We start from the raw sequence: 27896 nt of genomic DNA on the forward strand, positions 1-27896 counted from the left end.
TCCTGGGACAGGACCCTGCTGTACCTGGAGCTGTATGAACACAAAACAGAGAGACAGCCCTCACCCCAAAGGCTGGCACACATTATTCACTCATCAGGATTATTCTGCAAAGATTGCAAGTCGCTGAAGTCCCCAGATGATAAGAAAGTGCCTACCCTGGAAAGAAGAAATAAACACCAGAAATTGTCTCATAGATTAGGTTTCATTTTACCAGCTACAGATACTTGAACAATCACTCAGCAATCCCTTTCTATTCATGGAGGGGAACTGATACTTGCACACATTTAATCTCTACTTTAGACATGCACTTAAGTAAGCCAACATGTTAATGTCCTGAAGAAGCCCATGTCTGTGATGACTATGAAGGGAAGTTACATGACTAGCTCCGATGTGCATGGCTACATCCTATGTATAAAGTTACATCGGGTGAGTCTCTCTCTTAGGGTCTTCTCTTAAGTCAAACTGCTGTTACCAGTTTGCTCTGAGAGCACTTACTATGTGTATCTTCAAATTTAAAAAGCGCTGTTTCATTGTAGCAGAACTTAATACATACCCTTTTCTAATTTCCTTGCTAAGCTTTACTTTCCTGCTGAGAATCCCTTAACACAGTCAGCTTTTCTCCTAGCTATCCCTGGATTTACAAAAGATATTATCCCAAACACCAGGAAAATAAAATCAAAATACTTTGACCAAATAATGACTGAGAACACACTAAAGGGCTCAAGAGAAAAACAGGCACCTTGGACCTTTCTCTTAGACTTTGCCCAAGGAAGCACTTTTATAGAGTCAATGAGCAGTTTTATCTATAGTGAATTATACAACGTGAAATATTCTCTCCAGCCCTAAAGCCATTGTATATGAAACTTTAGAAGAACCAAACCAGACAGAAGTCACATAGCTTATTTCAGTGTGTTAACAAGCCAAGCAGAATTCCCTTATCTTCACCATCACAGGTAATTAGCAATGACCTGTCTATACACAGTAGAACTGCTTAATCCAGCTTTCTTACCCTATTTGGTGTAGTCCTATGAGGGCCACTGGTTTTCCTTTGACACAGCATAAATGTATTCTTTGAGCTAAATCCTGTCATGGAACAATTTGTACTGGTTAATTTCCATACTTGCTTTTAGTCTTGACAGATCCTCATTTGTGCAGCACTATCTATCCAAAGGACAGCACAAGATTTTGCAATAGAATCGTTCATATAAAGCTATTTAGCAACTGTCACCCTTCTTGCTTCAGAAAAAACACATGGTAGGGCACAGTTTCATACTCCTCATGTACAGCATTTCCATGAGATTTGATATCCAGCTGTGGGACATTTGTTCTATTTATGCAGAACAGAATGAGCCAAGTACGCCCTAAGACAAGAAGAGGGAAAATAATGCACATCATGGATATGATCATCAAAAGGTTTGTATTCTCTCTTAAATACTTCAACTAGCATAAACTCAAGACTGTTGATTTAAAGCCAACCACACCTCAACCAGTTTGCCTGTACTACTACATCTTAAGGTTTCCAAGGACACTCCACGTCCTCCTAATAAGTTCTTTGTAACTACTTGGGAAACAAACCTACCTAACTGGTGCTTTTCCAGGACCATGAGGAGACTGATGAGTAAGTGGGGACTTTGTAGCCCATTAACAGTAAAGGGCCTGAGGGGTCTCCAGAGCCTTCATCCTCTTAGTGGTCCTCTTTACAGCAGCCAGTACATGCAGAGTGCTGGTGGGACAGGTGCAGAGGTGGGCAGGAAGGTCCTGTGGCTGAGCCAACATGGTGGGTGACAGGGATATTTATAACATTTTGCTAGATGTGATTAATTTTTTTACTGTCTTTGGGCTCCAAATGGTTTCTTTACCAGTGGTCAGACAACTGTGTCTGGTCTGAAACATGATGATAACGTTTTTGGAAAATAACTTCCAGTTTTCATTGCCACACAGACAGAAGCAAAGGACAACACATGAGGCTGACCATACGACCCACCTGTATGCCAGCAACAACTATCATTCTTGCTCATGTCAAGAGAACTTCATGTATTTGACCTTAAAACAGTATAAACTCAGTAACTGGTGGTCAGAAGGAGAAAAAAATGCTTTGATCCTGAGATGAAATAAACCACAAGCTGCCTTTTTAACTGAAGCCCTTCCCTGAAACAGGACTGTTGCACAGCCACAGCTCTGCTGCTACTGCAGTTAGCTGATTGGTATGAAGCATTTTCTCAGCTTTTCATATCTTGGAATCCCTAAACAACAACAGTGCTACCTTTCAGCTGATCACCACAGATATAATCAAACAGGGAATAAGTATTCCTAGGCTTTGAATGCTAATGAAGAAAGAAGGTTGGGCATAGGAGACATGATAGCTTCAGAAGCAAACTTTACTTTTTAATTGTAAAAATTCAAAGGGCCTGCTTTCAACAATCCCTAGACTGAAGGCATGAATGATACACTAGCAATTTAATTTACAACACTTCATTTCTGAAGCACCTACTGGAAATCTGAGCCAGTTGCTCAGATCAGCAAAGACTGCCTTCCAATTTGCAACAGTACAGGACAACTTGCATTGCTACAGTGAAAATCCCTACTGAGACTGCACCCTGAAGATTACTGCTAAAATTGTGGCTGTGGTGTGTGTCCAGCCCATTTACACAACAAATCCAGCTGCAGAATGGGAAAAGCCGGTGGCTAGAACATTTGTTTTGATTTGTAGCCTACTCTGTTCTTTGCCACTAAGCTATTTTCTCTTATGCATTCTAGAATCTGCAACTTCCTAGGGAGAACCTACAGCTAGTGTTTAGCAGCTCCTCATTCCATAAATACCTTGAAGGCTACTGGAGATCTAACAACTGATCATATTCTTCTGCAACAGGCAGAGGTGTGGGCTTGGATTTAGTTGCTCTGTGTAACATGTGCAAATTGTCTTGTCCTTCTCTGTCATGAATTTTTAGCTCACTTTGGATTATTGTAACCCACTGGTCTCTCACGTCGTATTTTACTGAGCAGCTGGGTTTTTTTCCACCTTTTTCTCACATGGTGGAAAGAAAGGACACCCACATTAAAGACTGAAATTTCCCAGTGCAATGTACTTTATAAACATGCACAATCTCCCTGACATTATGCGATAGTGCTGGTAAGAAGTTTGAGCTTTTCCATCCTTATACTGAGATAATTCTTAATTTTTTAAGTTTTGGTTTTTTTTTTAGGCTGATGAGCTCACTACTGCTGGTTCCCTAAATAGAAAAAGTAAATGCACTACCTGTGTAACTTTTAACAATGCAGCTGCAGACATTTTAGTCTCTTGCACTGTGAGCAGTCTGTCCAGAATTATCACTGCAACACTTCTTTACAAGTGCCATGGGAAGTTCCTGTGCCCCATCTGCAGAAGAGCAGGAGGACCATTTCTTCTAGGTGGTGTAGGCTCTCCCAGCCATTGCCATGTACCACTTCCAAAGTATGGCTCAGTCTCACAGCTCCCTGCTCCAGCAATCCTTTAGGGAGTTACATTGCAAATCCAAGGATTTAAAACAATCATCTAACAAAACTGCCCAAGTGATCTATTAAACCATTAAACAAGGTAGCTTATAAAACCAGATAAAAGGCAGGGAAAAAAAAGTCTTTAAAGATTTGGCCAGCAATTGACAGGCATCACGTGTCCCACTGGTCTCCCCTGCAGCCTTGCCAGCTCTTTCTGAGCGCTGAGCTGCCATCTCAGGCCACTGCAGTGGCAGCTGCAAGTGGAGACAGAGACTGACTTGATGTGTGTGAGGGAGCCCTGGCAAGCCGCCTTTTTGAGCTGACCAGTCACTCAGTCCCTCACACAGCACGCTGCTGATGAGTGCTGGCTGTACTGATACTACCCTGTGACAATGGGTGCACATTGGGAAATGTCAGTCTAACATGGAAAGTGACACAAGAACCTGCTTTTCTAAGTGCAGTGGATTTAATCTCCAGGAAGCAAACAAATCCCTTACAAGACTCCTGCAAGCAGAGTGGGTTTGCTATCAAATGTCCCCATGACTGTTGTTTCCCAGCTCTTGAACCATGGCAACAGAAGCAATGGGATCTGCTTGCATCTTGTCATGAGAAAAAAGCAGACCCTTATTTGTGTTTTATGCACCTGAATCACATGTCCTCCATGGTGGGGAACATAGGCAGTGGTCCTGGGGGCTGTCCAGCTTCACTGAGCATACTGTCTGTACATGGTCTTCTGTCATGAGAGTTACACTTCACACAACATAACCATTCTACTTGCCACAACCATTATATCATATAAAGAAGAAAAAACAGTACATTTAAAAGGGGGAAATGTTGTCCCTTCTAGAAAAAAAAAAAAGGAACCAATGAGATAAATCACAAAAAAATTTTCTTTTACAATTAAGTGAAACCAACAGGAAATCCCACCCCTGACAGCTGACAGCTTAAGTGCAGGGAAGTAAACCCTGATAAGGTTCGGCATCTCTTGGCTATTTTCCTTCCACAAGCTTTACCTTTGGAAAGAGATGAAGGACAGGCTTAGTAAATTATTCCTGACAAGAGGGGAAAGGGGGAGGAAAAAATAAAGTTTGCAGTCCAGATGGGAATATAGGAGGTGGCTGAGATAGCAGAAACCTTCTCAAAGCTGCACCTGCTCCAAATCAATGTGCTGCAATGTGATCTCAGGTCTCTCTTCCCCCTCTCAGTCAAAGCACAGTGACCCTGAGGAGGGCATGGCTGCCAGATAAGCAGAACATTGGGAACACTCAAGAAAAATGTGGGGAAAAAACCCGAATGATAAAAAAATAACATCTGACTTGCATAAGACACGTGGTAGATCCCAGGAATTACCTTCTCTGTTAAGAATGTTTCTTTTTAGCAGAAAATCTTGGTTCTTTCCTGTGATTTGTGTATATGAACCAAGAAGAGAATTGGTGGTTAAACATCCATTCCTAATTCCACTAGTATTTTACTCAACTTGATATTTTGTGACAGGCTTGAGATTATTTTGGAGTTATGAAGGCCAAGCACAATGTTCTCATGAACTCTGAACACCAGCTAGATTCCAGAAAGCCCTTAAATTTGACCTTGCTGATATAAATTTTTCCCTGTTTGTGCCTAAACACAACTGCAAACTTTAGGTGATGATGGGGAATAAGGAAATGGCCAATTCTTTGCTCACTTCAGGCACAGGTTTCCCATTTAGCACATTTATGGAACAGATCATCTTGGCTACCATTACACAGCATGTACAGAACAACCAAGTGATCAGGCCCAGCTAGCATGGGTATAGGAAAAGCACATCCTGCCTGACCAACCTGATCCCCTTTTATAGCCAGGTGACCTGCCTGGTGGATGAGGGAAAAGCTGTGGATTAAGTCAACCTGGACTTCAGCAAAGCCTTCAATACTGTCTCCCATGGCCTTCTCCTGGAGAAGCTGGCAGCCCTTGGTTTGGAGAGGTGCACTCTTTGATGGGTTAAAAACTATCAAAATGGCTGGGCTGAGAGAGTGGTGGTGAATGGAGTTACATCCTGGCAGTCAGTCACCAGTGGTGACCCCAGAGCTCAGTATTGGGGTCAGCCCTGTTTAACATCTTTATTGTTGATTGATGATTATTTATGATGAGGGGATCAAGTGCACCATCAGCAGGTTCACATATGACACTAAGCTGGGTGGAAGTGTTGATCTGCTGGAGGGCAGGAAGGCTCTGCAGAGGGATCTGGACAGGCAGGATCAACGAGCCAAGGCCAGTGGTAAGAGGTTCAGCGAGGTCAAGTGCCAGATCCTGCACTTGGGTCACAAAGACCCCATGCAGTGCTTTAGGCTGGGGGATGAGTGACTGGAAAGCTGGCCTGGTAGAAAAGGACCTGAGAGAGCTGGTCTGCAGTAGCTGAACATGAGCCAGAGTGTGCTCAGGTAGCCAAGAAGGCCAATGGCATCCTGGCCTGTAGCAGCAACAGCATGGCCAGCAGGACCAGGGCAGGGATTGTCCCTCTGTACTTGGTACTGATGAGGCCACACTTTGAGTCCTGTGTCCAGTTTTGAGCCCCTCACTGCAAGAAAGAAATTGAGGTGTTGGAGCATGTCCAGAGAAGGGCAATGAAAATGGTGATGAGTCTACAAAGTTACTCAGAAAAGGAGCAGCTGAAGGAGCTGGGATTGTTCAGCCTGGAGAAAAGGAGGCTCAGAGGAAACCTTATCACTCTACAACTGTCTGAAAGGATGATGTAGCCAGGTGGGGGTCAGCATCTTCTCCAACGCAGCTAGTGACAGAATGAGAAGAAATGGCCTCAAGCTATACTGGCAGAGGTTCAGGTTGGACATCAGGAATAATTTTTTTCAGTAAAGAGTGGTTAAGCAATGGAATGGGCTGTCCAGGGAGACAGTGGAGTCACCAGCCCTGGAAGTGTTCAAGAAATGAATGGAGGTGGCACTTAGTGCTGTGATTTAATTGACATGGTGGTGTTTGGTCAAAGCTTGTGCTTCATGATTTTTGGGGTATTTTCCCACCTTAATGATTCTATTCCACGATTTTTAGCTTATTTTGGGGAGTTTACACTAAGGCTAGATAGCTGTTGAGATGTACTTGAGCTGCAAGGATCCACTTTGCCTTTCATAAACTGGTCAGAAACTTTCTTGCTGTAGTTATCCCACTAACATCTGGATTCTTTTGGAGCACTCATTCACCCTGTCACCAACACGTGGTATTAACTAGTGAGAGCTGATTTGGAGACCCCTTTTGTATTGCAAGCGCACAGCCAAACCTCTGGCCAACTCCAAAGGAGATTTGCAGCATGTCTGACAAACCCATTAAAAGAAAAGGCCACAAGCAATGTAAAGCAGTAGATTAAACAACTAAATAAATAACACCATACTGCAATGAATGCTAATATTTGTGCCACCTGTATGCTTGGCACTGGGGAGGAATTTACGCTAGATTCACACTCGAGAGAGTGCTGCCTGAGTGAAGGCCTTGTGGCCTTTGCTGGAAGGATGGGAAGAGATGCCAGCTGAGAACCTGCCTGGAGTTTGTTTTTGGAAAAGCTGTCTCTATAGTACAAAGAGGACGTGGGAAGGAGAAAGCAGACGCTTCTGCAAGCACATGGTGTGTGACTGCTGCACCTTCCAATTAGACTTGGCAGCAGCCTAGTGCCTGCTGTCTGTCAGCACCCCTGCTCTGCACAGACATTTGTGGCAAAGGAGCTGAGGTTAACCCCTGTGCCAGCATAAACACATACTGCAGTCATCAAAACCTGCTATCCATGGGTTGTTAGAGATGTGTCCTGTTAATTCTGCTGTACTCTTCCCAGCTCATCCTCAAGAAACCTGTTTGACCAGCAGAACCCCCTACCACACCACCACCAGGATCTCCCAAAAAGCCAGAGAAAGGAAAGGACACCTACCCCTCTTTAGCAGTTGCTTGTGCCAAAACTGAATGCAACGCTTTTTAGGAGCAATTATGATCAATTGCATTCAACCTAAATGGTGGTGCTAAAATGCACTTCGGAAAAAGCAGTAAAAATTGCTGCATCAGCTCTGGAAGCTGAAGTAGCTGGTAGCAGGCACAGTTGAGATGAGCCAAACAGTGAAGAAGCTACAGAAGAGACCTTCACATTTGCCCTGATTGAACTTGATGGGAAAACACCAGTAGGGGTGAGAAAGCAGGGAAACACGTATTTTTTATTCTAATTCCCTTTAATGTTTCCAAATCCCCACTAAAAGCGCTTCTGGATCTGCTTATTCTGGTCTCTGCATTTAGGATTTCACTCTTCTCAAAAATGCTGTAGTGCCTGTTTGAGCTGCCTGCCTGCATGAACCAGGGTGAGCCCCTTCCCGGAGGCCGGCAGTGCTGCCATCTAGCAGGGCCAGGCGGGACTGGGTGCTCTGGCTGCTGCGGGACTGGGTGCTCTGGCCTGGATTTACAGTTGGAAAAGAAATGCTTCAGGTTGCTAAATGGCACATAAGGGTCTTGGTCAAGAGTGAATTGCTCTGGAAATCTTTTTTGCCAGTCTCAAGTACTCAAGGCACATAATTTAAATCAAGTTTTAGCTGGTGCATTTTCTTCACACTTAACCAAGTTGCTTTTACTACTAAGGGAAAAAAAGATGAATAAATATCCTGTAATATAGACTAACCTCCCTGCTAAGCTAAAAAGCATAATTTTTTTTCAGCCCACAAATGAAATTACACGGGGCTGAAGGCACAGGAATGTAAGAAAGAGCCTTACCAAGAGGGATAACTAAGCAATGAGAGTTCATTTTGAGTAATACAGAGAAATCCTTTGTTTAGCCCTGTAGATACATAGTTGGAAACACAATGTAAATATTTCATGGAGAAGCACATTGATAAAAGAAACACATAAATTTAGCAATGGTTCCTCTATAAATTGATGAGACAACTGGTTTGCTTCATATCTTCAAACACAAATGTGAGGGCAGAGCTGTTGAGGGTCAATAGCAGATGCAGTGCAGAGGACTAGAGGCAAAGGGCTGTTGTTGATTGCTGTGCAGTTAAGGGGTCAGCCTGGTACTGCAGGAGGATTTAGTCCTAAATATAGCAAGGGCTATCCTGGGAGACAAGAGTGGGCTGCCGGGAGTCTAACGCCATATGAGCAGCTTTAGGTTTTGAGAACAATGATCATGGCTAAGAGGCTGATTCTCTCAATATGGGCCAAATCCTGGCTACTGGCAAAAAGCCCAAGTGAGAAGGTTTTGCCTGGGAGGAGGGGACAACCTTCTGTAGTGTTCAGGAGACTGGCATTTCTTTTCCAAACAATACAATAGGTAGGAGTTACAGCAATGAAGATGAGGTTTTTCCCTCCTGTAGATGCTGTGGTACAGCTATGAGGTGTAACTAGTTAACCTTTTGGTCAACACCTTGACACCTGCAAGCTGTCAGCAACTTCCTCCTTGTTTGCTCCATGCAAAATCCTGCCAAAAAGCTGAATTGTACCAAGGAGAAGAACATGCAGAACCCCCTCACACAGCAGAAGGAAATTATATGTCAGTGGGACATTCTGTTCCATAGGAAATGGTGATAGAGCAGGATACAGCCCCACAGAAACAAGCAGAACACAGCTTCTGAGTAAAGGTGGCTATGGTGAGATAGAGAACACCAACCCTGCTTGGATGCCTACCTAGAGAACAAGTACTGGACAGATAAACAGTTTTCCATGCCTCATCAACGATATCTGCTGCTATAACATCTTGGGCTGCCATTAAGTGGTTGAACTCAAGATCTCAGAGTCCAAATGTATGTTGAAATCTTTTAACTGTTTGCCAGCAAATCCCATATTGACAGCCCCACATTCATACTTGCTGTGGGCTGAGCAGGGATATGAAATGCATTGCTGATAGATCTTCCCAGGGATTTTTTCTAAAATTTTTAATTAGGAGTGTGAACACTCAGGAAGGTAACAAGCCCTTAAAAAATTAAAGACCACGGTGTTCCTGCAGTGCATGGGTTTAGCAGGAAGAGACCATAACCTCAAAGTCCATGAGAAGTGGACTCCTGGAGTTCTGGCTTCTTGATGAGATGAAAGGACACACTTGCAAGCACTTTCACTCCCTATTTGGGAGAAAAGAAACAGTATCAGCAGCTTCCTGACCTTCATATGAAGAGGAAATTCTCTTGCTCTGGATCTGACATGCAGTAGTTTCTTGCTTTCAAGAAGCACAGTGAACACTACTGACACAAGAGTCCCAGAGTCTGAGTGCTGAATTCAATTTTTGAGCAAGCTAGAGACTTTCCCATGTAATCCATCTAAAGGTATTTTTTGGAGGTATGAAATGTCTGGCACTGAGGCACTGTTAATACTCATGCATGTAGTTTTAGACAGCTTGGCAGGATCAGCACCCTGAATAACAGGCAGACTATTGTCCTGTGGGAATATGCTGACTGTTCTTGTTACCCCATTTCCCATGATCTTTCATTTGAAGAGATCTGTTGGCTTCTGTCACTGTGTCTGCAAGGAGAGGGGTGACTTGTGACTTTATCCTGGCCCTTTTTCTGCTCGTGTGTGACAGAAGGACATTAGCGTAGACAGTATTTTGATCCCTGATGCCTTCAGAGACAGAAAGGGAACAGCAAGACAAAGGCTGGATGGTAGATGTTAACATGACTGCTAAACTACAAATTAAAATGGAAGGCAGAAGATAAAAGAAGTACTTTCTGATGTGTGGCGCATCTGTACATTTAAAAAAAACTCCCAACAAAGCAAAACAGGAAAATAACAACACAGAGTATCTGCTCCTATATATAAACCTCTGCTTCAAGTTTTTTGTTTCCTGCTTTCCACAGTACCAGGCACAGCAGCGTAAGCCTCCACCATCCCTTTCTATTTTTGCTCCAGACATCTAACTACTCTTCTGGCTGTATTTGTGGGGCTCTTGATTTTAGATTCCTTTTTAGGTTGCTTTGTGAAATCCACGAGGGCAGGAGCTTGCACTTTTGCTTCTAATTGTAATATACACACAACAGTGAGACTCTGTGTGTTTTCTGCAGTCACCATAACCCAAATACAAGGAAGAGAACCAGAGTGCAGTGAAAGGAACAATTTTTTCCTCCAGTCCCTCAGAATCAAAGAAGGAGAAGGGAATAAAGGTCAAGTCCTTGTGCAGTCCCTAACCTCCACAGGAAGGTGCAGGCTGTCAAAAGCCCCCAGGACCTCTGGAGCTGATGTCATGTACTATGATGTCATGTAGCAGTGCTTTCAATTCCCCACAGCACAGGCTCAATGTCTCTGAGCAGCATTGGTTCAGGTGGACTTGATCCCCTCTTAGAGGCAGAGCACCTTGGTCTGCCCTGTGTCCCCTTGCTGGCTGCCTGCACTGCTAACCAACCCTTAGTCATTGTCCTTTACATGCATGCACGTAACTTGGGTGACTGCACAAAACTTTAAGAAAATAGGAATTATGCTTCTCCAAGTTCTTACATGAAAGACGATACAGATACACAATGAATGATTATTTTCTCATCTTCCTCCCATGCTGTGATTTTGCTCCAGACCTACAAAAGGAATTCTCTATGCCCACTGAATAGACACCAGGACTTTTACATCCTGCGCATGCTTGAAAACACAAAGTTATGAGAAGTCCTCCCTCCTTTTCCCTTCTTGGTAAAAAATAACATTTCACTTCCAAGAGATCCTTGCTTAAACTTGGGAGTTTGGTTTTGAATTCAACAGGATCCTGTCAAATTCTCTCAGCACCTTGAGCTTCCTGATACAACCAGAATGCGAACTGACACTGACCACTGATGAATCCTGCAAGGACTTGTATCTCTGTCACAGTCCAGAACAAACTGAACTACACATGAGGCAGCTGAGAGCAAGAACTGGGCTCAAATCTCAAGATTAGATTTAAGGAAGAAAGTTTGTACAATAAAGATAATGAAACTCTGGCCAAGATTGTCCAGAGAGGTGGTGGATCCATATCTTTGGAAACATTCAAGGTCAAGTTGAACAGGGCTCTGAGAAACCTGATCTAGTTAAAGATCTACCCTGCTCATTTCAGGGGAGCTGGACTAGATGAACTTTAAAGGTGCCTTCTGTCCCAAATTATTCTATGTTTGAAATCTGGGACAGGTAAATTTCTGGTTTGAGCTGCCTGGAATTGAGCATTATGGTCTAAATCTGCTCTGGAATTAGCCAAGGATCTGAAAAGAACAGCTAAAATTCCTAACAGAGCCTGGATTAGAACTGAATTTCCCTGAATTATCTTCATAGAAACAACAGCTGGTTAGTTCAGGTAAATGAATGTCAATCTAATACTCTATTTTATTTATTAAAGAGTAAAAATCAAAAAAGAAAACAGGAAAGGAATTCCAAAGCCAACTGTGTGGCTTACCTGGCTCTGGTACACCTACTCTGAAGTCTACTAGTAAATGTAGACTAAATGACCCTACAAACATTACTGTGAAGAAACACAATGCATCCTGGTGATACTAGCTCCCAACACCAAGGGACAGAGGAAGGGATTAAAGATTTTCTGAAGGCAGAAAGACATTTCAGAGGAGGCAAGGAGATGCTTGATGGGGGTAGTGGAAGAATGGTTAAAAAACTAATAACATGTACAGATAAGCCATAATTGTCACACTCACAGCTCTGTGCTCCCATTTAAAGATGAATTACTTTGGCTGTCAGCAGCTTCATTAGCCAAAAGAGGCCATTCAGATGGACCCAAACCTATTTACTTTCTAGAGCTGGTGGTGCCTGCTTCATATTGCAGGGCCCCACATTGGTTGTTCAATGATGCTGATAACTCCTGTGGGAGCTTACATCCTGCTAAGTACTTCACTGTTTAATTGAACTGACCTTTCCTGACGATGCCCCTTGTATTAAAAGCTGCTTTGCTCCCCAGTGAAAATGGTTTGATAATCATAATATTTTACTCAGAGGACAGTTGTTTAAGAGCAGAAAATAATCAGCTAAATTGGTAGGCTCCCCTCCGGAGGGGCCCAGGACTAAAATGACAGAAGGTGCTGCGGATCAAGATAGCTGGCAGAGCTGATGATGAGGACAGAGCTCGGAGCAGCACTGGGCTGCTCAAGGGCAGAGACACCAACAAACTGGACAGCTGGGGAGGGGAGTGCAGGCTGAGCCAGCACTGCACACTCTGCTCAGAGCTGAGATGTGCTGGCACAGTTTGAGCTGGGCATGGGGTGGGCGATGGCACCTGCGGGAGCCACAGCAGGAGAAGCAACTCCATGCAAGCCCAGCAGTGCAGGACTGTGGAGTGCAGCAGCACTGAGGGACACAGTATCTCAAGCTGAGATGGGGAAATGGCACAACACTTGCTTCTGTGGAACAGAAATCCGTCTCAGAGAGAGGTCTGTCTGAAATAATAAATGCACACCAAATTCAGGTTTGGTTTAGGAGCGCTTTGGGGACTGAGATTTGAAGCTGAGATTTTCTTGAACAGAGGACCCATTTACTTTCAGACCATGACTGGCCTAGGGACAAAGAGGTTTGAAGTGAGAGGAATGTTTGCCAAAAGCCTTTTTTCTCCCTGTTTTTATCCAGGCTAGTTGCCTTACCAGATGGTTGAGCAGCATCTGGGAGAGCTCTTTGGGGCTGGGAGCCAAGGGTGTGCAAAGAAGCACATCAATGTAGACTGTTAAGCACCCGATAACAAATGATGCTTTGATTTCAACTTCCAGTTATAAAGCATTGCTACACCTTGCCTTTCCCAAGTACAGCAATGTGTCCATTTCCAGTGGTTTTTATACAGAATTGGCATTTTGTGGATCTCTCAAGTCACAACTAGAGTGCCACATCACTTTCTCCTATTCTTCCATTGCAGGAGTATCAAACTAATTTTCTCAGATCAGCCAACACTCTTCCTTCCTTGTAGTGGCTCAGACCTGCAGGCACTCAAAGAATGTGCTGTTGAGTAAACTAAATTTTTTCTTGTTCTTTACTTACAAGGACATTTCAGTTGTTTTCCTCTTTGTGCTAAAGCTACTGAGGACAGGACAACACTCGTATTTTCTCCTCCCACAGAGGGTGTTTTGATTAGCTGTATCTGGTTGAGTCCCTAGGAATGTGGGATGTGTGGGAGCTCCCATGGACTCCTGGTGCCAGGGTGCTGAGATAAGGCAGCTGCTGCAGATTCATGGATGAGCCTTTGCAGTGGCAGGGCTGACCTGTGAGAAACACCATGGCAGGTCCTGGGAGATTTACTGCACCCTGGGGCCATCTGCATTGGCTCCCATGAAGTGGATGTGCAAACAAAAACTTCCCTTCTCCAGGATGAGCCAGAAAAAAACTCTACCAGGGCACTGCACCCTTCAGCAAAGTCCTGCTTTTTCCTGCTTGTGTTAGAACACCTTCTCAGCTATCCTTTCAAGCAGTCACAAACAGCTTGCTTTGCCTTTGGAGAGCTACAAGAAGCCCACTGCCCAAGAAGGTAACTGGGTTCACCTTCCACATTGTGCTATCCTCTCTTGAGGATTCAATAGATTCAATCTCCAAGATAACCATAGCTGGCCCTTGAAGGTCTACCCTTGCCTCATATTTCTGTGTCCATGAACCACAACAGATGAATTGAAGAGATCTGTCAGTGCAAAAATCCACTAAATAAAATTAACCCAAGGAGCTAAAATTGCAATCTAACTGCCAGGGCTCCAGCTTGATTTTATCAACTCTCCTTTGAATGGCAATTACATTGTGAACTGATCAGTTCAAGGCTAAATCTTCTGTGTCTTCTTCTAATTAAATACTCATCATCTAAATATTCGTCTTACTCTTAGTACTTCTACTTATCAATTTAATCAATTCCCCCATTACTCACCTATCTACTTTAGCCTGCATTTTGCCATCATCATTTTTTTTCAGGTGATGCATGCAGTTCTTTTTCACTACAACTGCCAAGCAAAGAATACATCTTATCCAGAATGTCTTCACACTCCTGTATCTCTCAGCTTTAGACAGGGCATTTAAGTTGCCTGATATTCACAGGGGACTGCCCTGAAACTTCGTGCACATTCCTTCTCTGCTGGCCCCAAGGAGCAAGACTGCATTCAGGAAAATAGAGTATTTGACTCTGGTTTGAAAAATTCATTGCCTAACCTTGTATAAGTGGTCCAAAACATCTCCCCTGAGATGAAAGTATTTTGTTAGTGGAGCATTTTGAAGAATTGCTTTTGAATGCCAATTAAAAAAATCCCCAAACCCAGGAATTCTTTTCATTTGCTGCTGGTTTTACTACATCTCGTGATAAAAATGATTATGAGGAGGATATATTTTCATTGTGTCCCTAGTAATATTTGCCAAATGATCCCTTCTTCATTTTTCTTTTTTAAAAATTAGAAAATTATATTTTCACTTTCCAGAAGGTTATGCAGCTTTACCCTTGCTTATAGCAGTTTTTCTCAAATTATTTGTTTTCCTCAAGGCATTTTCCATGTACAGTTTATCTGTAAAAATTTCCCTGATAAATCTGGAGCCTTAGGAGGGAAGGATTAAGCTCACTGCATTGCCTACTGTCCCATCATTACTCTAAGGTATTGTCTGGTGGACAAATTTCTAGCTGTGTTGGAGGGAGCTGCTGCATTTGGGGTTTGGCAGGGGGATATAATTAGGTATAAATAAATAAAATATAGAAAAAAAGTGTATTAGCCAGGGTTTTGATCTGACATTGGCCATTCTGTAAATATGGCAGACTTTGATGACAGGTAGCACAGACAGACAAGCTGAACTGTATAGCACTTTTTCACCTGTGCTTTCTCTGAGACATGGCTCCAGCTTGCAGCACCTTGCAGACTTGTAGATTTTGGAACATTTGTTCCCAGAGGAGCCTTAGCCTGTTATAACAGATAGATTCAATGAAAATATCATTTACCCAGCTTGAATAGATATCCTCAAAGTCACTTCAAACTGTGCATCTCCTTTTTCTTACAAGTGAGTAGTGACAATGTGATAGTAGAATATCACATTAAAACTGAGAATTTCATTAGCAGTAGTTCCATAAAACCAAAAACTAACCTGTGCATCTTCATATGTATATCTCCCTGGGTCTTTGACATTTTGGCTTGTTTTTTCATAGCTGTGGGAATCCAGGTTAATAGCACTTTGGGCCCCAGGAGCTAGAAACTCTTGCCAGATTTCTTCCACTCTTGTGGTCACATCCTGTAAAGGTCGTTTCTTGAGATCTTGGACAGCCAACCAAAACCTGTACTAGGCAAAAATTAAAAGGGTAGAGAAGAGAAAAAGATAGAAATCTAGGTAAGATTTTGGGAATAAGCCTAGGCAGAGCCCTAAAATAGACACAGAACCTAATCCTGCATCTATCAGAATTCACAGAAGACTCTCCATGTAAGCATGATTCCAAGGGGATGTACTTTACATCAACCCCTTATATTTTGGCTAAGACCAGAACACTGACCTTAAGAAGTGATACATTCTTATTCCACTGCCCCTGCAGAAGTGTCAGATTAGGTAGGCAAACAGGAAACCTCCAGAGCTATGCAGCTGGAGGAGAGGAGTAGGCTCTGCCTCCCACAGCCCCACTGCAATGTGCTGGTCATTCTTGCCTGCAGGACTGGTCATCCACAGGGGATTAAAATGAAGAACAAACTTAACATTCATATCATTTCCAGTGTGAAGTTGTAGCAATGCCACTTAGAGATTTTTTTTTTACTTGTAGACTGACCAGCATTCAGATGGATGCCATGAGAAAAGATGACTCTTGTCATGCCATACTCCAATTTTACAGGGGTATTTTCTTGACTAGGCTATGCTTACAGACTAAAGTAAGTTCATAAATACTGAGAAGATAATCCCCTTGATGACTAAGGACATAATCCATATCTTGATCTGTGAAAACAAAGACCACAGAATATTTTGCAAGAGTGACATGCATGTCTTTTGTCTTTTATCCTAGGAAAAAGAAAAGACTTTTTTTGGTGGTGCTAGTTTAATTTATTGCTGAAAGAGGTGTGCTCTTTCAGGTGCTTAATTCAGAAGATGCATGGTGCCCAGTAGCCTTTTATTTTGGTCAACTCTATCTTCCAACAAGAAGGCATCCCTGAAGGGTATCTGCCCTGAGTACCTGGGCCCTGCAACCTAGTTGAACAAGCACAATAGTGCTCCACAGGGAGTGCTGAGGGCTACGGGGCAAACAGGTACTGAAGGCACCTTTGCAGCCACCTGCAATAGCCAGCTCTTTCCTACCCCCTGGCAAAGGTGCCCATTGTCCAGGTTGACAAGGAGGGCGGGGTTCACCTTGGCTGTCCCTGCCCTGCACTGCTCTTATACACTCTCTCTGCTGGGCAGACTGTGCAGAGGGGACAGGGAATGTCTGGGTCACTGCTTGTTCAGGGCATCTGCAAGAGCTGCACAACTTGAAAAATCCTGTGTCTCCCTTATAAACCAGTTGAACTGCAACTGAAGTCCTGATTTCTCACCCCAAATGATTCAGTGGTTTCAGTGTGCTGCCACTAAGGCAAATATTCCTCCATGGTGGAAGGAGGAAGATAGAGTCTGTCCCAAACAAAAATCCCAATGGCAGTGAGGGTGGGTGGAGGAGACAACAGCCTGGTGACTCCTGTGCTGTTCCTCACTCTAGCTTCCTTAATGGCTGCGGGCAGTATCTAAACACCCTGGAATCAGTGGTGTTATTGCAAACAAATGAGGCTGCTACCCCATTTAGCCTGGTATCCTAACTGCAATAGAGGCAAACAGTCAGTTTGGGGGGGAAAATGACATCCACACTACATGCAAGGCCAGGCTAAATCCTCCTTGCCTGTCTGCTGCTTCTTTCCGACCATCAGGGGGCATCATGCCACAGCCCTGACTGACCCAAGCCACTTGACGATATTCCTTCCTATGGCTTTTCCATTTCCTTGACAGGCTCATTAAAACAGACTGGGGGACACTCCAACACTACATTAGTACCTTTGGAGTCACATACTTGTGGTTCTAACAAGGTGACATTTGATTTTATGAACTGAAATAGAGTATCTGGGGTTGGTGGAGGAGTGTGTATGGTTGGTCCTTTTCCATCTTTGAGAGTTTAGTGCACCTGATATCCTGCCTTGTCATTTGAGCAGTGACATCCCCACTTATCACACGCATGCAGAGAGTAAAGGGTGGCACTCACAGCACAGTAATCTGATGCCATATGTGGTTTCTGTTATTTGAAAATACTTTAGCATTCAATTTCAGATGTAATAGAAACATGTGAATGCAGAAAAGGCATAGGAAGAAAAGATGCTAATCATTCCAGAGTAGCTGGGACACTTCAGACAAACATTTGGCTAGAGAGAACCTTTTCTTCTGGCTTATCTTCTGACCCTGGAGCCGGGGAGGCAGGCTGGGAAAGCACGCTTGTGAGAGAGCTGGGAACGTTGTGAAGTGACAGCTTGCCAGAACAGGAGCACCATCCATTTTAATAACCATTTGGCTCAATCTGAAAACCAACCAACCAGACCAACCTGACAGTAACAAGAACAAGCTCTTTTTACTGCAAGCAATTGTGAATTCGTGCCCAAGGCTGGATGTCCTCTTCAAGGGAAAGGGGAGTTTTGTCTTGGTAAAAATTTCAAAGCTATTCACTATAGCTGGCATCTAAAAATCAAGCAACATCAAAGAGGGGTATCCAGCCCCACAGCTTAAACTCCAAGGCAAATTCTTTGCCATGAGGAATCAACCTGAAGCCAACACATAAGCAGGGTTTCCTATGGGATTTATAGCATTTACAAAAGAGAAGCAGGTATTTCTACTAAGGAAAGGAGCCGACATACAATGACTGTGCTGGAAATTCTGCTCAATTATAAAGTGCAAATGCACTCCCTGAATCCTGCAATTTCTGAAGCACAAGCACAGCCCCAAGTTCACAAGGAGTCAGGTGAAAATTCTGCATTGCCTCCTCTCTTTCTGTAGGAGACAGATGTCCAGTGGACACCTTTGCACAGGGCAGGGGAGAAGGGAGATGTCCTTGTGTGTCTCTCCACAGGTGCCCTTTAAGCAGAGCAGGACTGGCACAGGGACTGTCTGCACAGAGGGAGCAGCAGCAGCATTGATCACAGGTTCTTTGTCCTTTATAAAACAGCATGAAAGGACTGGAGAAGGCTGATAATATGGTGTCCTAAAGTGTTGTCAGTGGCAAAAACCATTTCAGCCTCATCCAGCTTGTAATTAAACTGCTGTCACTTGCAGAAGATATCCCACAATGGCATTTATCCTCCACAGCTCCCCCGAGGCACAGAGAGCTCCTGGACCTCTGCTGTGCACTCTGCCTCCCTGCAGGGCACTGCAGAGGTGTTTAGTCACTGCAGTTCAAAGATGTCCCCCAGTGAAAAGGCTGCTAAGGAAGGACAGCGTGAGTAGTGGGGGAGTGGCTGCTTCTGAGGGACACTGTAAAACAAAAATTGATTTTAAATCCTGATCAGGAGGCAAAATATGGATGACTCCAGAAACTGAGGAACAACAGTCAAAATAAGGGCAGTGTTGTATCCCCAACTTGCGGGTGGACACAACACCCCTAGCTGGACAGTGAATTCATCAAGTGACTATCTGAGGTCAGAATCCAAGCTTCTCTCCTTGCCTCAGTGGTTCCATGCCAGTATCCTATGCCCCTCCGGTCTCATATCTCTAACCATTCACAAACCATCTTCCATTCACCAAGAACTAACTTTGAACATCTCAGCCAGAAATGAATGAAAGCAATTGATAAAAATCAAAATGCAGTTCAGACAGGGGCAGCATTCACATCTTTGTGTTGTTTAGTGGTCAGATCCTAGGCGTGGTGAGCTTGGCATGGCCAAGACAAACAAAAATCTCTCTTTGGTGAGCAAGCTGGGGTCTGGCAGATGCTGCAAAGCTGCACGGTGGGGCACTGGGGACCTGCCAAAGAGACCGCAATGTCGTTGGGGACGGGGCAAGCGTCCCGCAGGCCTCCCCTCCCCTCCCCCGCGGTGCACGCCGGCGTTCTCGGTGCAAGTCCCTCCTTCTGCTGCAATTCCTTTCAGTGCTGTGGGGCAGGACAGCCCTTTTGTCGCTGCCGCGGAGCAGCGCCCGCCGGCCGTGCGCAGCGCCCGCCGAGAGGCCCTGCCCGGGCCCGCTGAGGGGCCCGCGCAGCGCGGGGCGATGGCGCCGCCTGCCGGCACCATCCGCCCCATCCCGGCTCTGCCCCGCACAGCTCGGCACTGTCCCGCATCATCCCGGCACTGCCCCGCACCATCCCGGCGCTGCCCGCCCCATCCCGGCACTGCCCGCACCATCCCGGCACTGCCCCGCACCATCCTCCTCGCACCATCCCGGCACTGCCCGCACCATCCCGGCACTGTCCCGCACCATCCCGGCACTGCCCCGCACCATCCCGGCACTGCCCGCACCCCGCTTGGCCCTCCAGCTCTGGCACTGCCTCGGAACTGCTGGGGGAACGTTCTTAATTTAGGGAACACGGGGCTTTGGGGCGGCTCGGTGTGTTTACTGCATATATGAGCTCTCCTCACTGCCTGAACTTCACCTTTCCTGATGAAAACTGGGCGGAGGGGGGGAACCTGGCAACAAGTTTCAACCATTAGGAGTCATGTAAGCTATAAACACTTTCTGCGGGTAGAACTCCTTTCCCGCGATCTCCATGTTCAACATATGCTCACAAGCAATAAGGCCCAGGGCGCCTGCATCCATGCATTGCCAGCTCCACAGTGCATTCCCACAAAGTGTCATGTGCTTCCCACTGAGGTCTATAAACAGGTGTGCAGCCTCCTTTCCCTTCGGGTGAAATTCCCATGTTCTACATTCCCACCTTGCTGTTTCCAGCTGACACTCTTAAAAGTTAGGGGGGAAAAAAATTCAATCCACCAGCTAAATTAACATCTCAGCAATCTCAAGATGTCTCAGAAGGTTCCCAGGTCACAAAAAACGTATAATAACTTTCTGATGCCCTTTCTGTTCTTATCCTTTCTTATTAATTTTGTTTTAAATTTGGCATTTTGTCAGCTATATTTTGGGTACTTCAAAAATTACCCAAGTCAAAACAAATTATAGATGAAAGATAACAACAGAGAGGAGAAAGAAAACAGAGCAAGGAAAAGAGTTAAAATAAAAACAGAGAGAAATATACCCAACTGACTGTCTTTCCTGCTCCCACATAAATAATGGACAGCCAATAAATAAGTTACAGGGCTCAGCCAAGCCCAGGAGACTGGTGGACAAGATCCTGCAAGTTTATTAGAACACAGACACACAGCTGGAAGGTGATCTGGGAGGTCATCGAGTCTCATCTGCTGCTATCTCTGGCAGTGCCTCACCCAAGGCCCCCACCGGGACCAATTTTTCTCAGCTAGGAAGAGATGGAAATACCCCACCACCATCAGCCCTGTGATTTGGGACTCGCACCACAAGGTATGAGAGCTGAATTTGGTCCCCTTGCTGTATTGCTGAATTACATTCATTTTAAGGCATTCTCAAGCACACACTTCACAAAATCTTTTCTAGTGGTACCATGAATTTCTAGGTTTTCCAGCAGTCAATTTCTCAGATCTGCCTTAAATTCAACATATTATCTGCCTTAAATTCAACAGTTTATAGGGCTCCAGCCAATGTTAATCTTAAGGATAGTCCCAAGATCCTACTCGCACTCCCAAGAGATAATACATCTCTGCTGCAACAGTTCCAAGATCTCTGTTCTGATCTTCCCAGTTCCAAGTTACTGGGAAGAGAGTTCAGAGAAGATTAACTTTTGTTAATCTGTATGTTACTTTTCTACCAAGGTGCTAAGTGCTGTGCTCTCAGAAAATTTCTTACACCTTCCCAGGGTTTGGGTGGGATGTGTGTCATTTTACTGTAGCTGTCTGCCATGCACTCATTTGAATCAGTCTCTCCAGGTTTATGATAACAACAGATGGATGCTTTCTAGTGTAATTTAGGTGCTTTTAGTTTTGTTTCCACTTAAAGCTGAAACAAATCCTTCTCAGGTGATTCACTGACTCCTCTTCAGCTTCTCTTCTCTCTCTCTGAAAGATATTTCATAAAAAGAAAGCATATGCTTCTGAGCTGTTGACTTACGTGAGGCAGATCCCAACTTTGCTGTTGAGTGTAACTTGGATTTTGTTTGCATGCGTAAGCATCGAGTTGCTTTCTTTTTTTGGTACATATTCCTAGAGAGAATTAAGGAGCTTTCTCTGCCTCACCTGAACCCTTCTTCTCTCTAGTATCACTGCTAATAATTCACTCTATTCCAGTTTTTTCATTAATATTTCTGCCTTTGCATCCTTTTATTTAAGGCTTTAAGCAGGCTTGCTAATGTATCCAATATGAGATAAGAATACCACGTTAAGGCAATACCATCATAATGATACCATAAGAATGATAGCAAAGTTCCCATACTAAGAATCATGCCAATGTCTTCCACAAAGGAGGCAGGATTTAACCTGCCTATGCCAGCCCACTGATTTTGCCAGTTCCCTTCACTACATCTCAAAATCAAAGAGAATGTGCATCAGCAGGAGGAGCAGCTCCAACTGACCAAGGTAGGTACAAGTTTGCCTCCTCATAATCAAGCTTTCTCCATTTGTTGGAGTAGGATGAACATGGGGGACAGACGTTAGTCATAAAACCTGCTGGATTTCATCAGCACAACTCCAGATTAATTTCAGAGCACTAATTTGAAGAGTATTTTAATACAGTATATTAATTTTGCACTTCATCACTACAATTTAATTGCAAATGAGTGCTGCTGTACATAACTGCAGTAAGCATATGCAAGTTCAATACCTGCTTAGCAATAAAATTTCAAGCTCATTTGTGTAATTAGTAACACTCTCTTGTTTTCTTTAAGGTTATCTTTCGGATTTTTCAAAACAATAAAGTGCATTGAGTTTTCACTGTTTTGCTGCTGGCATGCTTTCTGTACTTCTCCTTGGACAGGGAAACCTGATAAATAGGATGGTAAGTTCCAATGTCATTAAAAATTACTTTCTGGGGAATTCCTCTTTCCGGTCTTGCAGGTTAGCCAACTGCAGTACAGTGACAATTGTTCACATACTTTAGTAATGTATTTTATTTTCTAAGTGAAATAGAATGAAAAAGCCATAACTAAAAAAGGCAGTGCAGTCAGGTTCTTATCTGCTGTAAAAATAGAGAACATCAAGCCTGCTCACTACGACCACAGGCCAAAGCTGGACTGACTGTGTGATCACTGACAGCAGATTTCCTCAGCCCAAGAGCAGGCACAGTTCTGTCAGTGAACCTGCAAGCTTCTCTGGCCTTCCCTGCAAATGCTCACTTAGCCTTCTGGAAAATGACTGCCCCAAAAAAACCCCACAAGAACCTGTCCCTTTACCCATCCTTGTGCTAAGACACAACCACAGCACCACTACAGCACCGCTGTAGTGTTATTCAGTAAAAAAGTGGGCTTACTGGCTCTCAGCATGATGTAGGATCATGTGCATAAATACATAATGTTTCATAACAGAAGTTTTGACTTCTTCACAACTTGAGAAGTCAGGTACTCAGAATCCCCACACAGAGAGTCCTGCTAAGGTGAGATATGCTGTTGGATAGTTAGCACATGCCAAAATTAAAAGTAGTTGTTGCACACCTGACTGCAACTAGGAACTGCAAAGTTCATAGCCACACAATATCCATACTGTTTCCCTACCACAAGCCCTGCCCACACAGACACATGTAAATACTATATATTGTTAGGGGGCTCAGGAGCAATGGGCTGCATCTCACCACATCATGCAAGTCCGCAAGCCCTTGCATGCAGAAGATACCTGACAACACTGGCTGTGCTAAACTGCTTCTGAGATTACTCACATAGGTCTAGTATAGGCGTCTGTAGCAGTGCTATGGGCCAAACCCTGCCATTCTCATCTTTATTTAAATGGGTGTTTTTAGCAGTTCAAGACACACCAAACATTGCATTTCACCTATGCAAGAGAATAGGATCAGGACCATTCATTTAGTCAAGTCAGAAAAGGTTTCACCTGAGGTTTTCTGAGCTGAATTCTGATTCCAGGAAACGAAGGAACTGGTCTCGTCCTACTGGGTCCTTCAGCACCTCATCCATGGAGAAACCCCATCTTTTCACACGCTGCTGACTAGGTTCTTTGCTGTTTGGAGAGAGAAGGGGAAAAACAGATGGAATGTGCATCTCTGCCTGCTGTCCGAGCAGCTGCTGCTGTTTCTGCTAAGTGAAGGGAGGAAGATTATTAGATGAGATGTTGTTTTTTTATCAAGATTTTTCAGAAATACAGGTTAGCAAATAACAAAAAAAACTATAAAGACCAGGATCAACATTGAAGCAACTGGAGGACTTTAAATCGTTACATCATTTGAATCATTAAAGGACGCTATTTGGGTGCTACATACATGGTGAAATAAGAGAGAATGTGAATGATCTGATTTTCCAAGTAATTTCTGATAGGTTTCATTTGGAAGAACAGCATACCATGCCTAAATGATATACCATTTATATTAATACCATACGATTATGCACTTCTTGCATATCTCCTCAAATGTACCTTAGGATTTCTTATGCATCAAGATAAAAATTTCCCAGCAATGTTCCCTGGGTCACTGGTGGGCTCCAGAGCATTTCCTTGTGCCCCACACAGTACTGCCTGGTCACTTGGAACTGGCTTCAGATTTTCAGATCCACATTTGCATTAGAAAAGCAGTTCCACTAAGAAGCAGTGCAGGCAAAGTATCTAAAATGATTACTGGTTTGTGGTCTTTCATTTTTTAGTGCCTCTGATTTTTGCATGCCTAAGTCTCAGAAGACTAAAAAACATCTTCCTCCTACTCCATGATAATCAGACTTTTATTTTCTATCTCAGCTGGGACACTGAGATGCAGAGGCACCCAAAATCACTAGCAACCTTTCTCCTTAATTATTTCTTAACACAGCCAACTTACATAAGCTGCTGTTTGAATTGCCAGACATGTTGCAGAGATGCCTATGGGCAGAGGTGGTGCCTGGGAATCACAATGAGGATCCTATGAGACAGTCTGCATCAGAGCGTAATCTGGGCTCACAAAGTGTTTGAAAGCTTCTGGTGTGATGGCGTCATACTATGAGACAACCATTAGAACACTGCTCAGCTGCTCCCATGTGTGACAGCAGGGCCATTGTTAACAGTACATATCTATTAAACTATGTGTCTCCTCATGTCCACAGCGATTCCTAATCATGGAGCCTTAGGGGACAGTGGCGATCTGTGCTGAAGACAAATAAGCCAAAGGGGTAAATAAAATGCCTGCTTTCATTTTCTCTCAGTGTAAAGGCTAAGCAAAATTGATAAGCATGTCCTCACTCGAGGAGCAGCACACTTGGGATGGCTCCTCCTGTGCTCCCTCAGGAGCCAGCAGTGCTGCAGACAAAGGTGCAGATCCAGCCTACCTGTTACATGAACCAGCCTGGCCATTGGGACACAAAAGCCATGCTTGTGCAGAGCCATGCACAATCTAAGGAATTTCCTGCTGAATCCAGAGATCTGTACCTGTTCTTCTTGCAGCTACACAATGTTCTGGCACACACAAAAAAAGGCCAAAGTGCTGTCTAAAACGGAATGCTTTCTGTGGCATTTCCTGAGTCCTGATTGCCATGGAGGATGAACTCCAGTGGCATGGGAGTGCCCATACTCAGCAGCCAGCCTTGCCACTGGGCAGTCAGAGGCTCTTTGTTTTCCTGCACAAGGGCTCTGCCCTCCTAACTGAGGAAACAGCTTTGCAGGCAACACAAGGGGATCTTGGAGATCATTTAATTATTCATGCAAGTTGCAACTAGATGCAGATGCAGTTAGTTTTTTTACAATAGAGAATAAAATGGAAATATATAGCTGTTTGTTTTTCCATCTCCCCACACTACAGCTTTCTCTTTTTCACCTGCAGGAAAATCACCTTCCTTAACTCTGAAATCATAGCGGAAGCCAAGCATTTATTTTAAATTCCTATAAGGCTGTGACATCAGGTTAATTGTATTCTTCAGGGACACAGACAGCTTTTCTGGGATTTGCAGCTACGTCAACAGATGCAGAAATAATGGATGCCTGGATTACCCTGTGGGTGAGGGCTTCTACAGAGCAGTATTTTGCAAGGGCTGTATCTGGTACTAGTACTACCAGGGAGGATGGAGAAAATGAGAGAAACTAGCTAAGAAAAAAATAACAAATACTAAAATTATGTGAAGAGCGGCAGAGATTAGGAAAATAATGGATTTCTGTGACTACCAGAGAAGCAGGTGAAAACAACTTTCACATCCCAAACTACTTGGTTTTTAAATGAGGAAAAATCTTGGTCTTTTCCTGGAACACTGATTCTCTATGAATCAGTTTTCTTAGGCCAATAACATCTCTAAATTATTATTCAAGAATATACAGGATTAGATTTGGCATTCTCTTATCAAAGATTTGCTAAAGTGAACTCCAAGTTCAGATTTGGTGCCAAATGGCAGCAACTAAACACTGGAGTAGCTGCTGAGCCCTTGCAGTTGTTGGCTGCAGGATGTGATTGAGTAGTGAAGGTAATGTGGGGCATGGGATTTCCATTCAAATTTGCTGTGGGAGCTGTCAGGCATAGTGGCAGGCAGGACAATTTGAGCCCCTTTACAAGGATTGTGGATAGCCTATGAGGGCAACAGACAGATACAGGCCAGAGTTCCCTTGCACCAGCATCACATTGGCAAAACATGATCTCTGCTGCAGTGTTCTGCTTGTTTGTTTTGTTTTTTGGTTTTTTTTGGTGGGGGGTGGGGTTGAGAAACTCTCTGAGGTGCAAGACATTGAATATCCTCCAGACATTTCTCCCTCTTTCCATCTATTTGACACTGTAACAGAGACAAGCCAGCTTGTTCACCAGCAGGTGAGGCCCAAACCCAACCAATTACAATTCTGACCTGCCAAGTCTCACACTCACTCTGCACAGCAGCAATGGCCACCACTTATAACTCATCCCATTTTCCCAGCAGCATTTTTCATGGGATTCCATGACAAGAGCAGGGCTGGAGCATTGCAGCTGGGAAGAGTAGGCTCCCAAGGGTCAAATGTGATTTGCTGGAACAAGCTGGAGATGTATTGGAACAAGTTTTGTCTTAGCAGTGTCCTACAGCTTTAGGCTCCTAGACCTGAGTCTGTGCATGTGCTCAACAGGTATGACAACATCCATTACCTGACTTACAGAGTCCCATACATCAAGCCATATAAAAGTGGAAGGGCCGAATAATTCACAGATACCAGTGATAAAATTTAGCTATGTTCTTGAATCTTGTAGTACAGACATACAACTTGCTTTCCAAACAGGGCAGTGTTAAAAGGATATAAAGAAAATGGCAAGACAACTCTCACATTAGTTAAAACTACTAATTAATTTTTACCTCATTTCAATGTCCCACAATGCTGCATCATCACTTATCCAGGGATTGGAAGGCTCAGCAGGAGTTATAAAGGGGTCATATTCCACATACTGCTCTGTGTAGGCTATTAAACTGGCAGGGGAAAAAAAAAGGAAAAAAAATAAAGGGTTGGAATGTTTAGTCACATGTCAGAAAAGTACAGCTTTTCTTTTTATCCTGTTGGTTTGGGGTTTTTTGGTGGTGGTTTTTTTGTTTTGTTTTTGTGTGTGGTTCTTTTTATTTATAGGGATTAGTCAGTTTCCCAGCAATCACAGGAGACCCTTTTCCCAGGGATGATGCATGCAAGGATTTCTCTGCAAACACCCACCAGCTCACTGCAGTATTTTCCTCAACAGCTAGCATTTTCCTCCAGCTTGTCTCTGTTGAGATACCCCCAAAAAACCTGATGAGGCAACAACTGGATTACTATGGCAGGACTTCCCCCAGAGAGCCATGGGAGGAATATGATGTATGTGTCATCCAATTCATTTGCTGCATGTTACTGTTGCCTCTCATCCTTTTCATTTTTGCAAACTTGTGCACCCACATAAATTTATGCACTATGAGAAACTCACCTAAACAGGGTCATGGGCTGCAGCTAAGAATATGCTTAAATCTTTGGAGGATCATAGTCCTAAACATCAAAGCTTTGCCTATAGATAATTTTTTAGTTATGTTGGTATAGTATTTAGTCTAACAGCACTATTGTAAAATACTTCAACAGTAATAATTAACTTAGAGAATAGTAAATAATATGCATGTTGGAAAAACTCCTGGCCTTTACACTGGCTTGCTTCATGGTGAGTCAGTTAAGGCACATAGCCTCTAATCCTTACTAGGATGAGATTCAAAGAGCTTTCTGGGGAAAGAACTGTGTCTGCTTGCATAAATGATTCAGGAATTCCACTGGGGTTGGGGCTAGGGGCGCGTTTTTACAAAAGAAAGACAGCAAATATGAAATAAATCAAAAGACATTTCTTCTAGTCTATACTGGAAATACTCTAAGGCACTTTATTTTTTGCCTACATCTGCCAAGTAATTAACTAAGTTCATTATGTCTCATCATACTGAACAACCA

General features: G+C 43.8%; 1 protein-coding gene across 6 annotated transcripts in view; it reads right to left on the reverse strand.

Moving 5' to 3' along the window:
• Positions 1 to 27896, reverse strand: part of RGS6 (regulator of G protein signaling 6) — a 246804-nt gene that overhangs the window by 27218 nt on the left and 191690 nt on the right. For all 6 annotated transcript variants that reach the window (XM_036383593.2, XM_036383592.2, XM_036383590.2 and 3 more), the window contains 3 exons: positions 26801 to 26911; positions 23415 to 23540; positions 15460 to 15646 (listed from right to left, as the gene is read on the reverse strand). In XM_036383593.2, the coding sequence (XP_036239486.1) occupies positions 15460 to 15646; positions 23415 to 23540; positions 26801 to 26911 (424 nt within the window). The remainder of the gene's footprint in view (positions 1 to 15459; positions 15647 to 23414; positions 23541 to 26800; positions 26912 to 27896) is intronic.

This window comes from Molothrus ater, chromosome 6 (genome assembly GCF_012460135.2).
Source record: "Molothrus ater isolate BHLD 08-10-18 breed brown headed cowbird chromosome 6, BPBGC_Mater_1.1, whole genome shotgun sequence".
NCBI lineage: Eukaryota > Metazoa > Chordata > Aves > Passeriformes > Icteridae > Molothrus > Molothrus ater.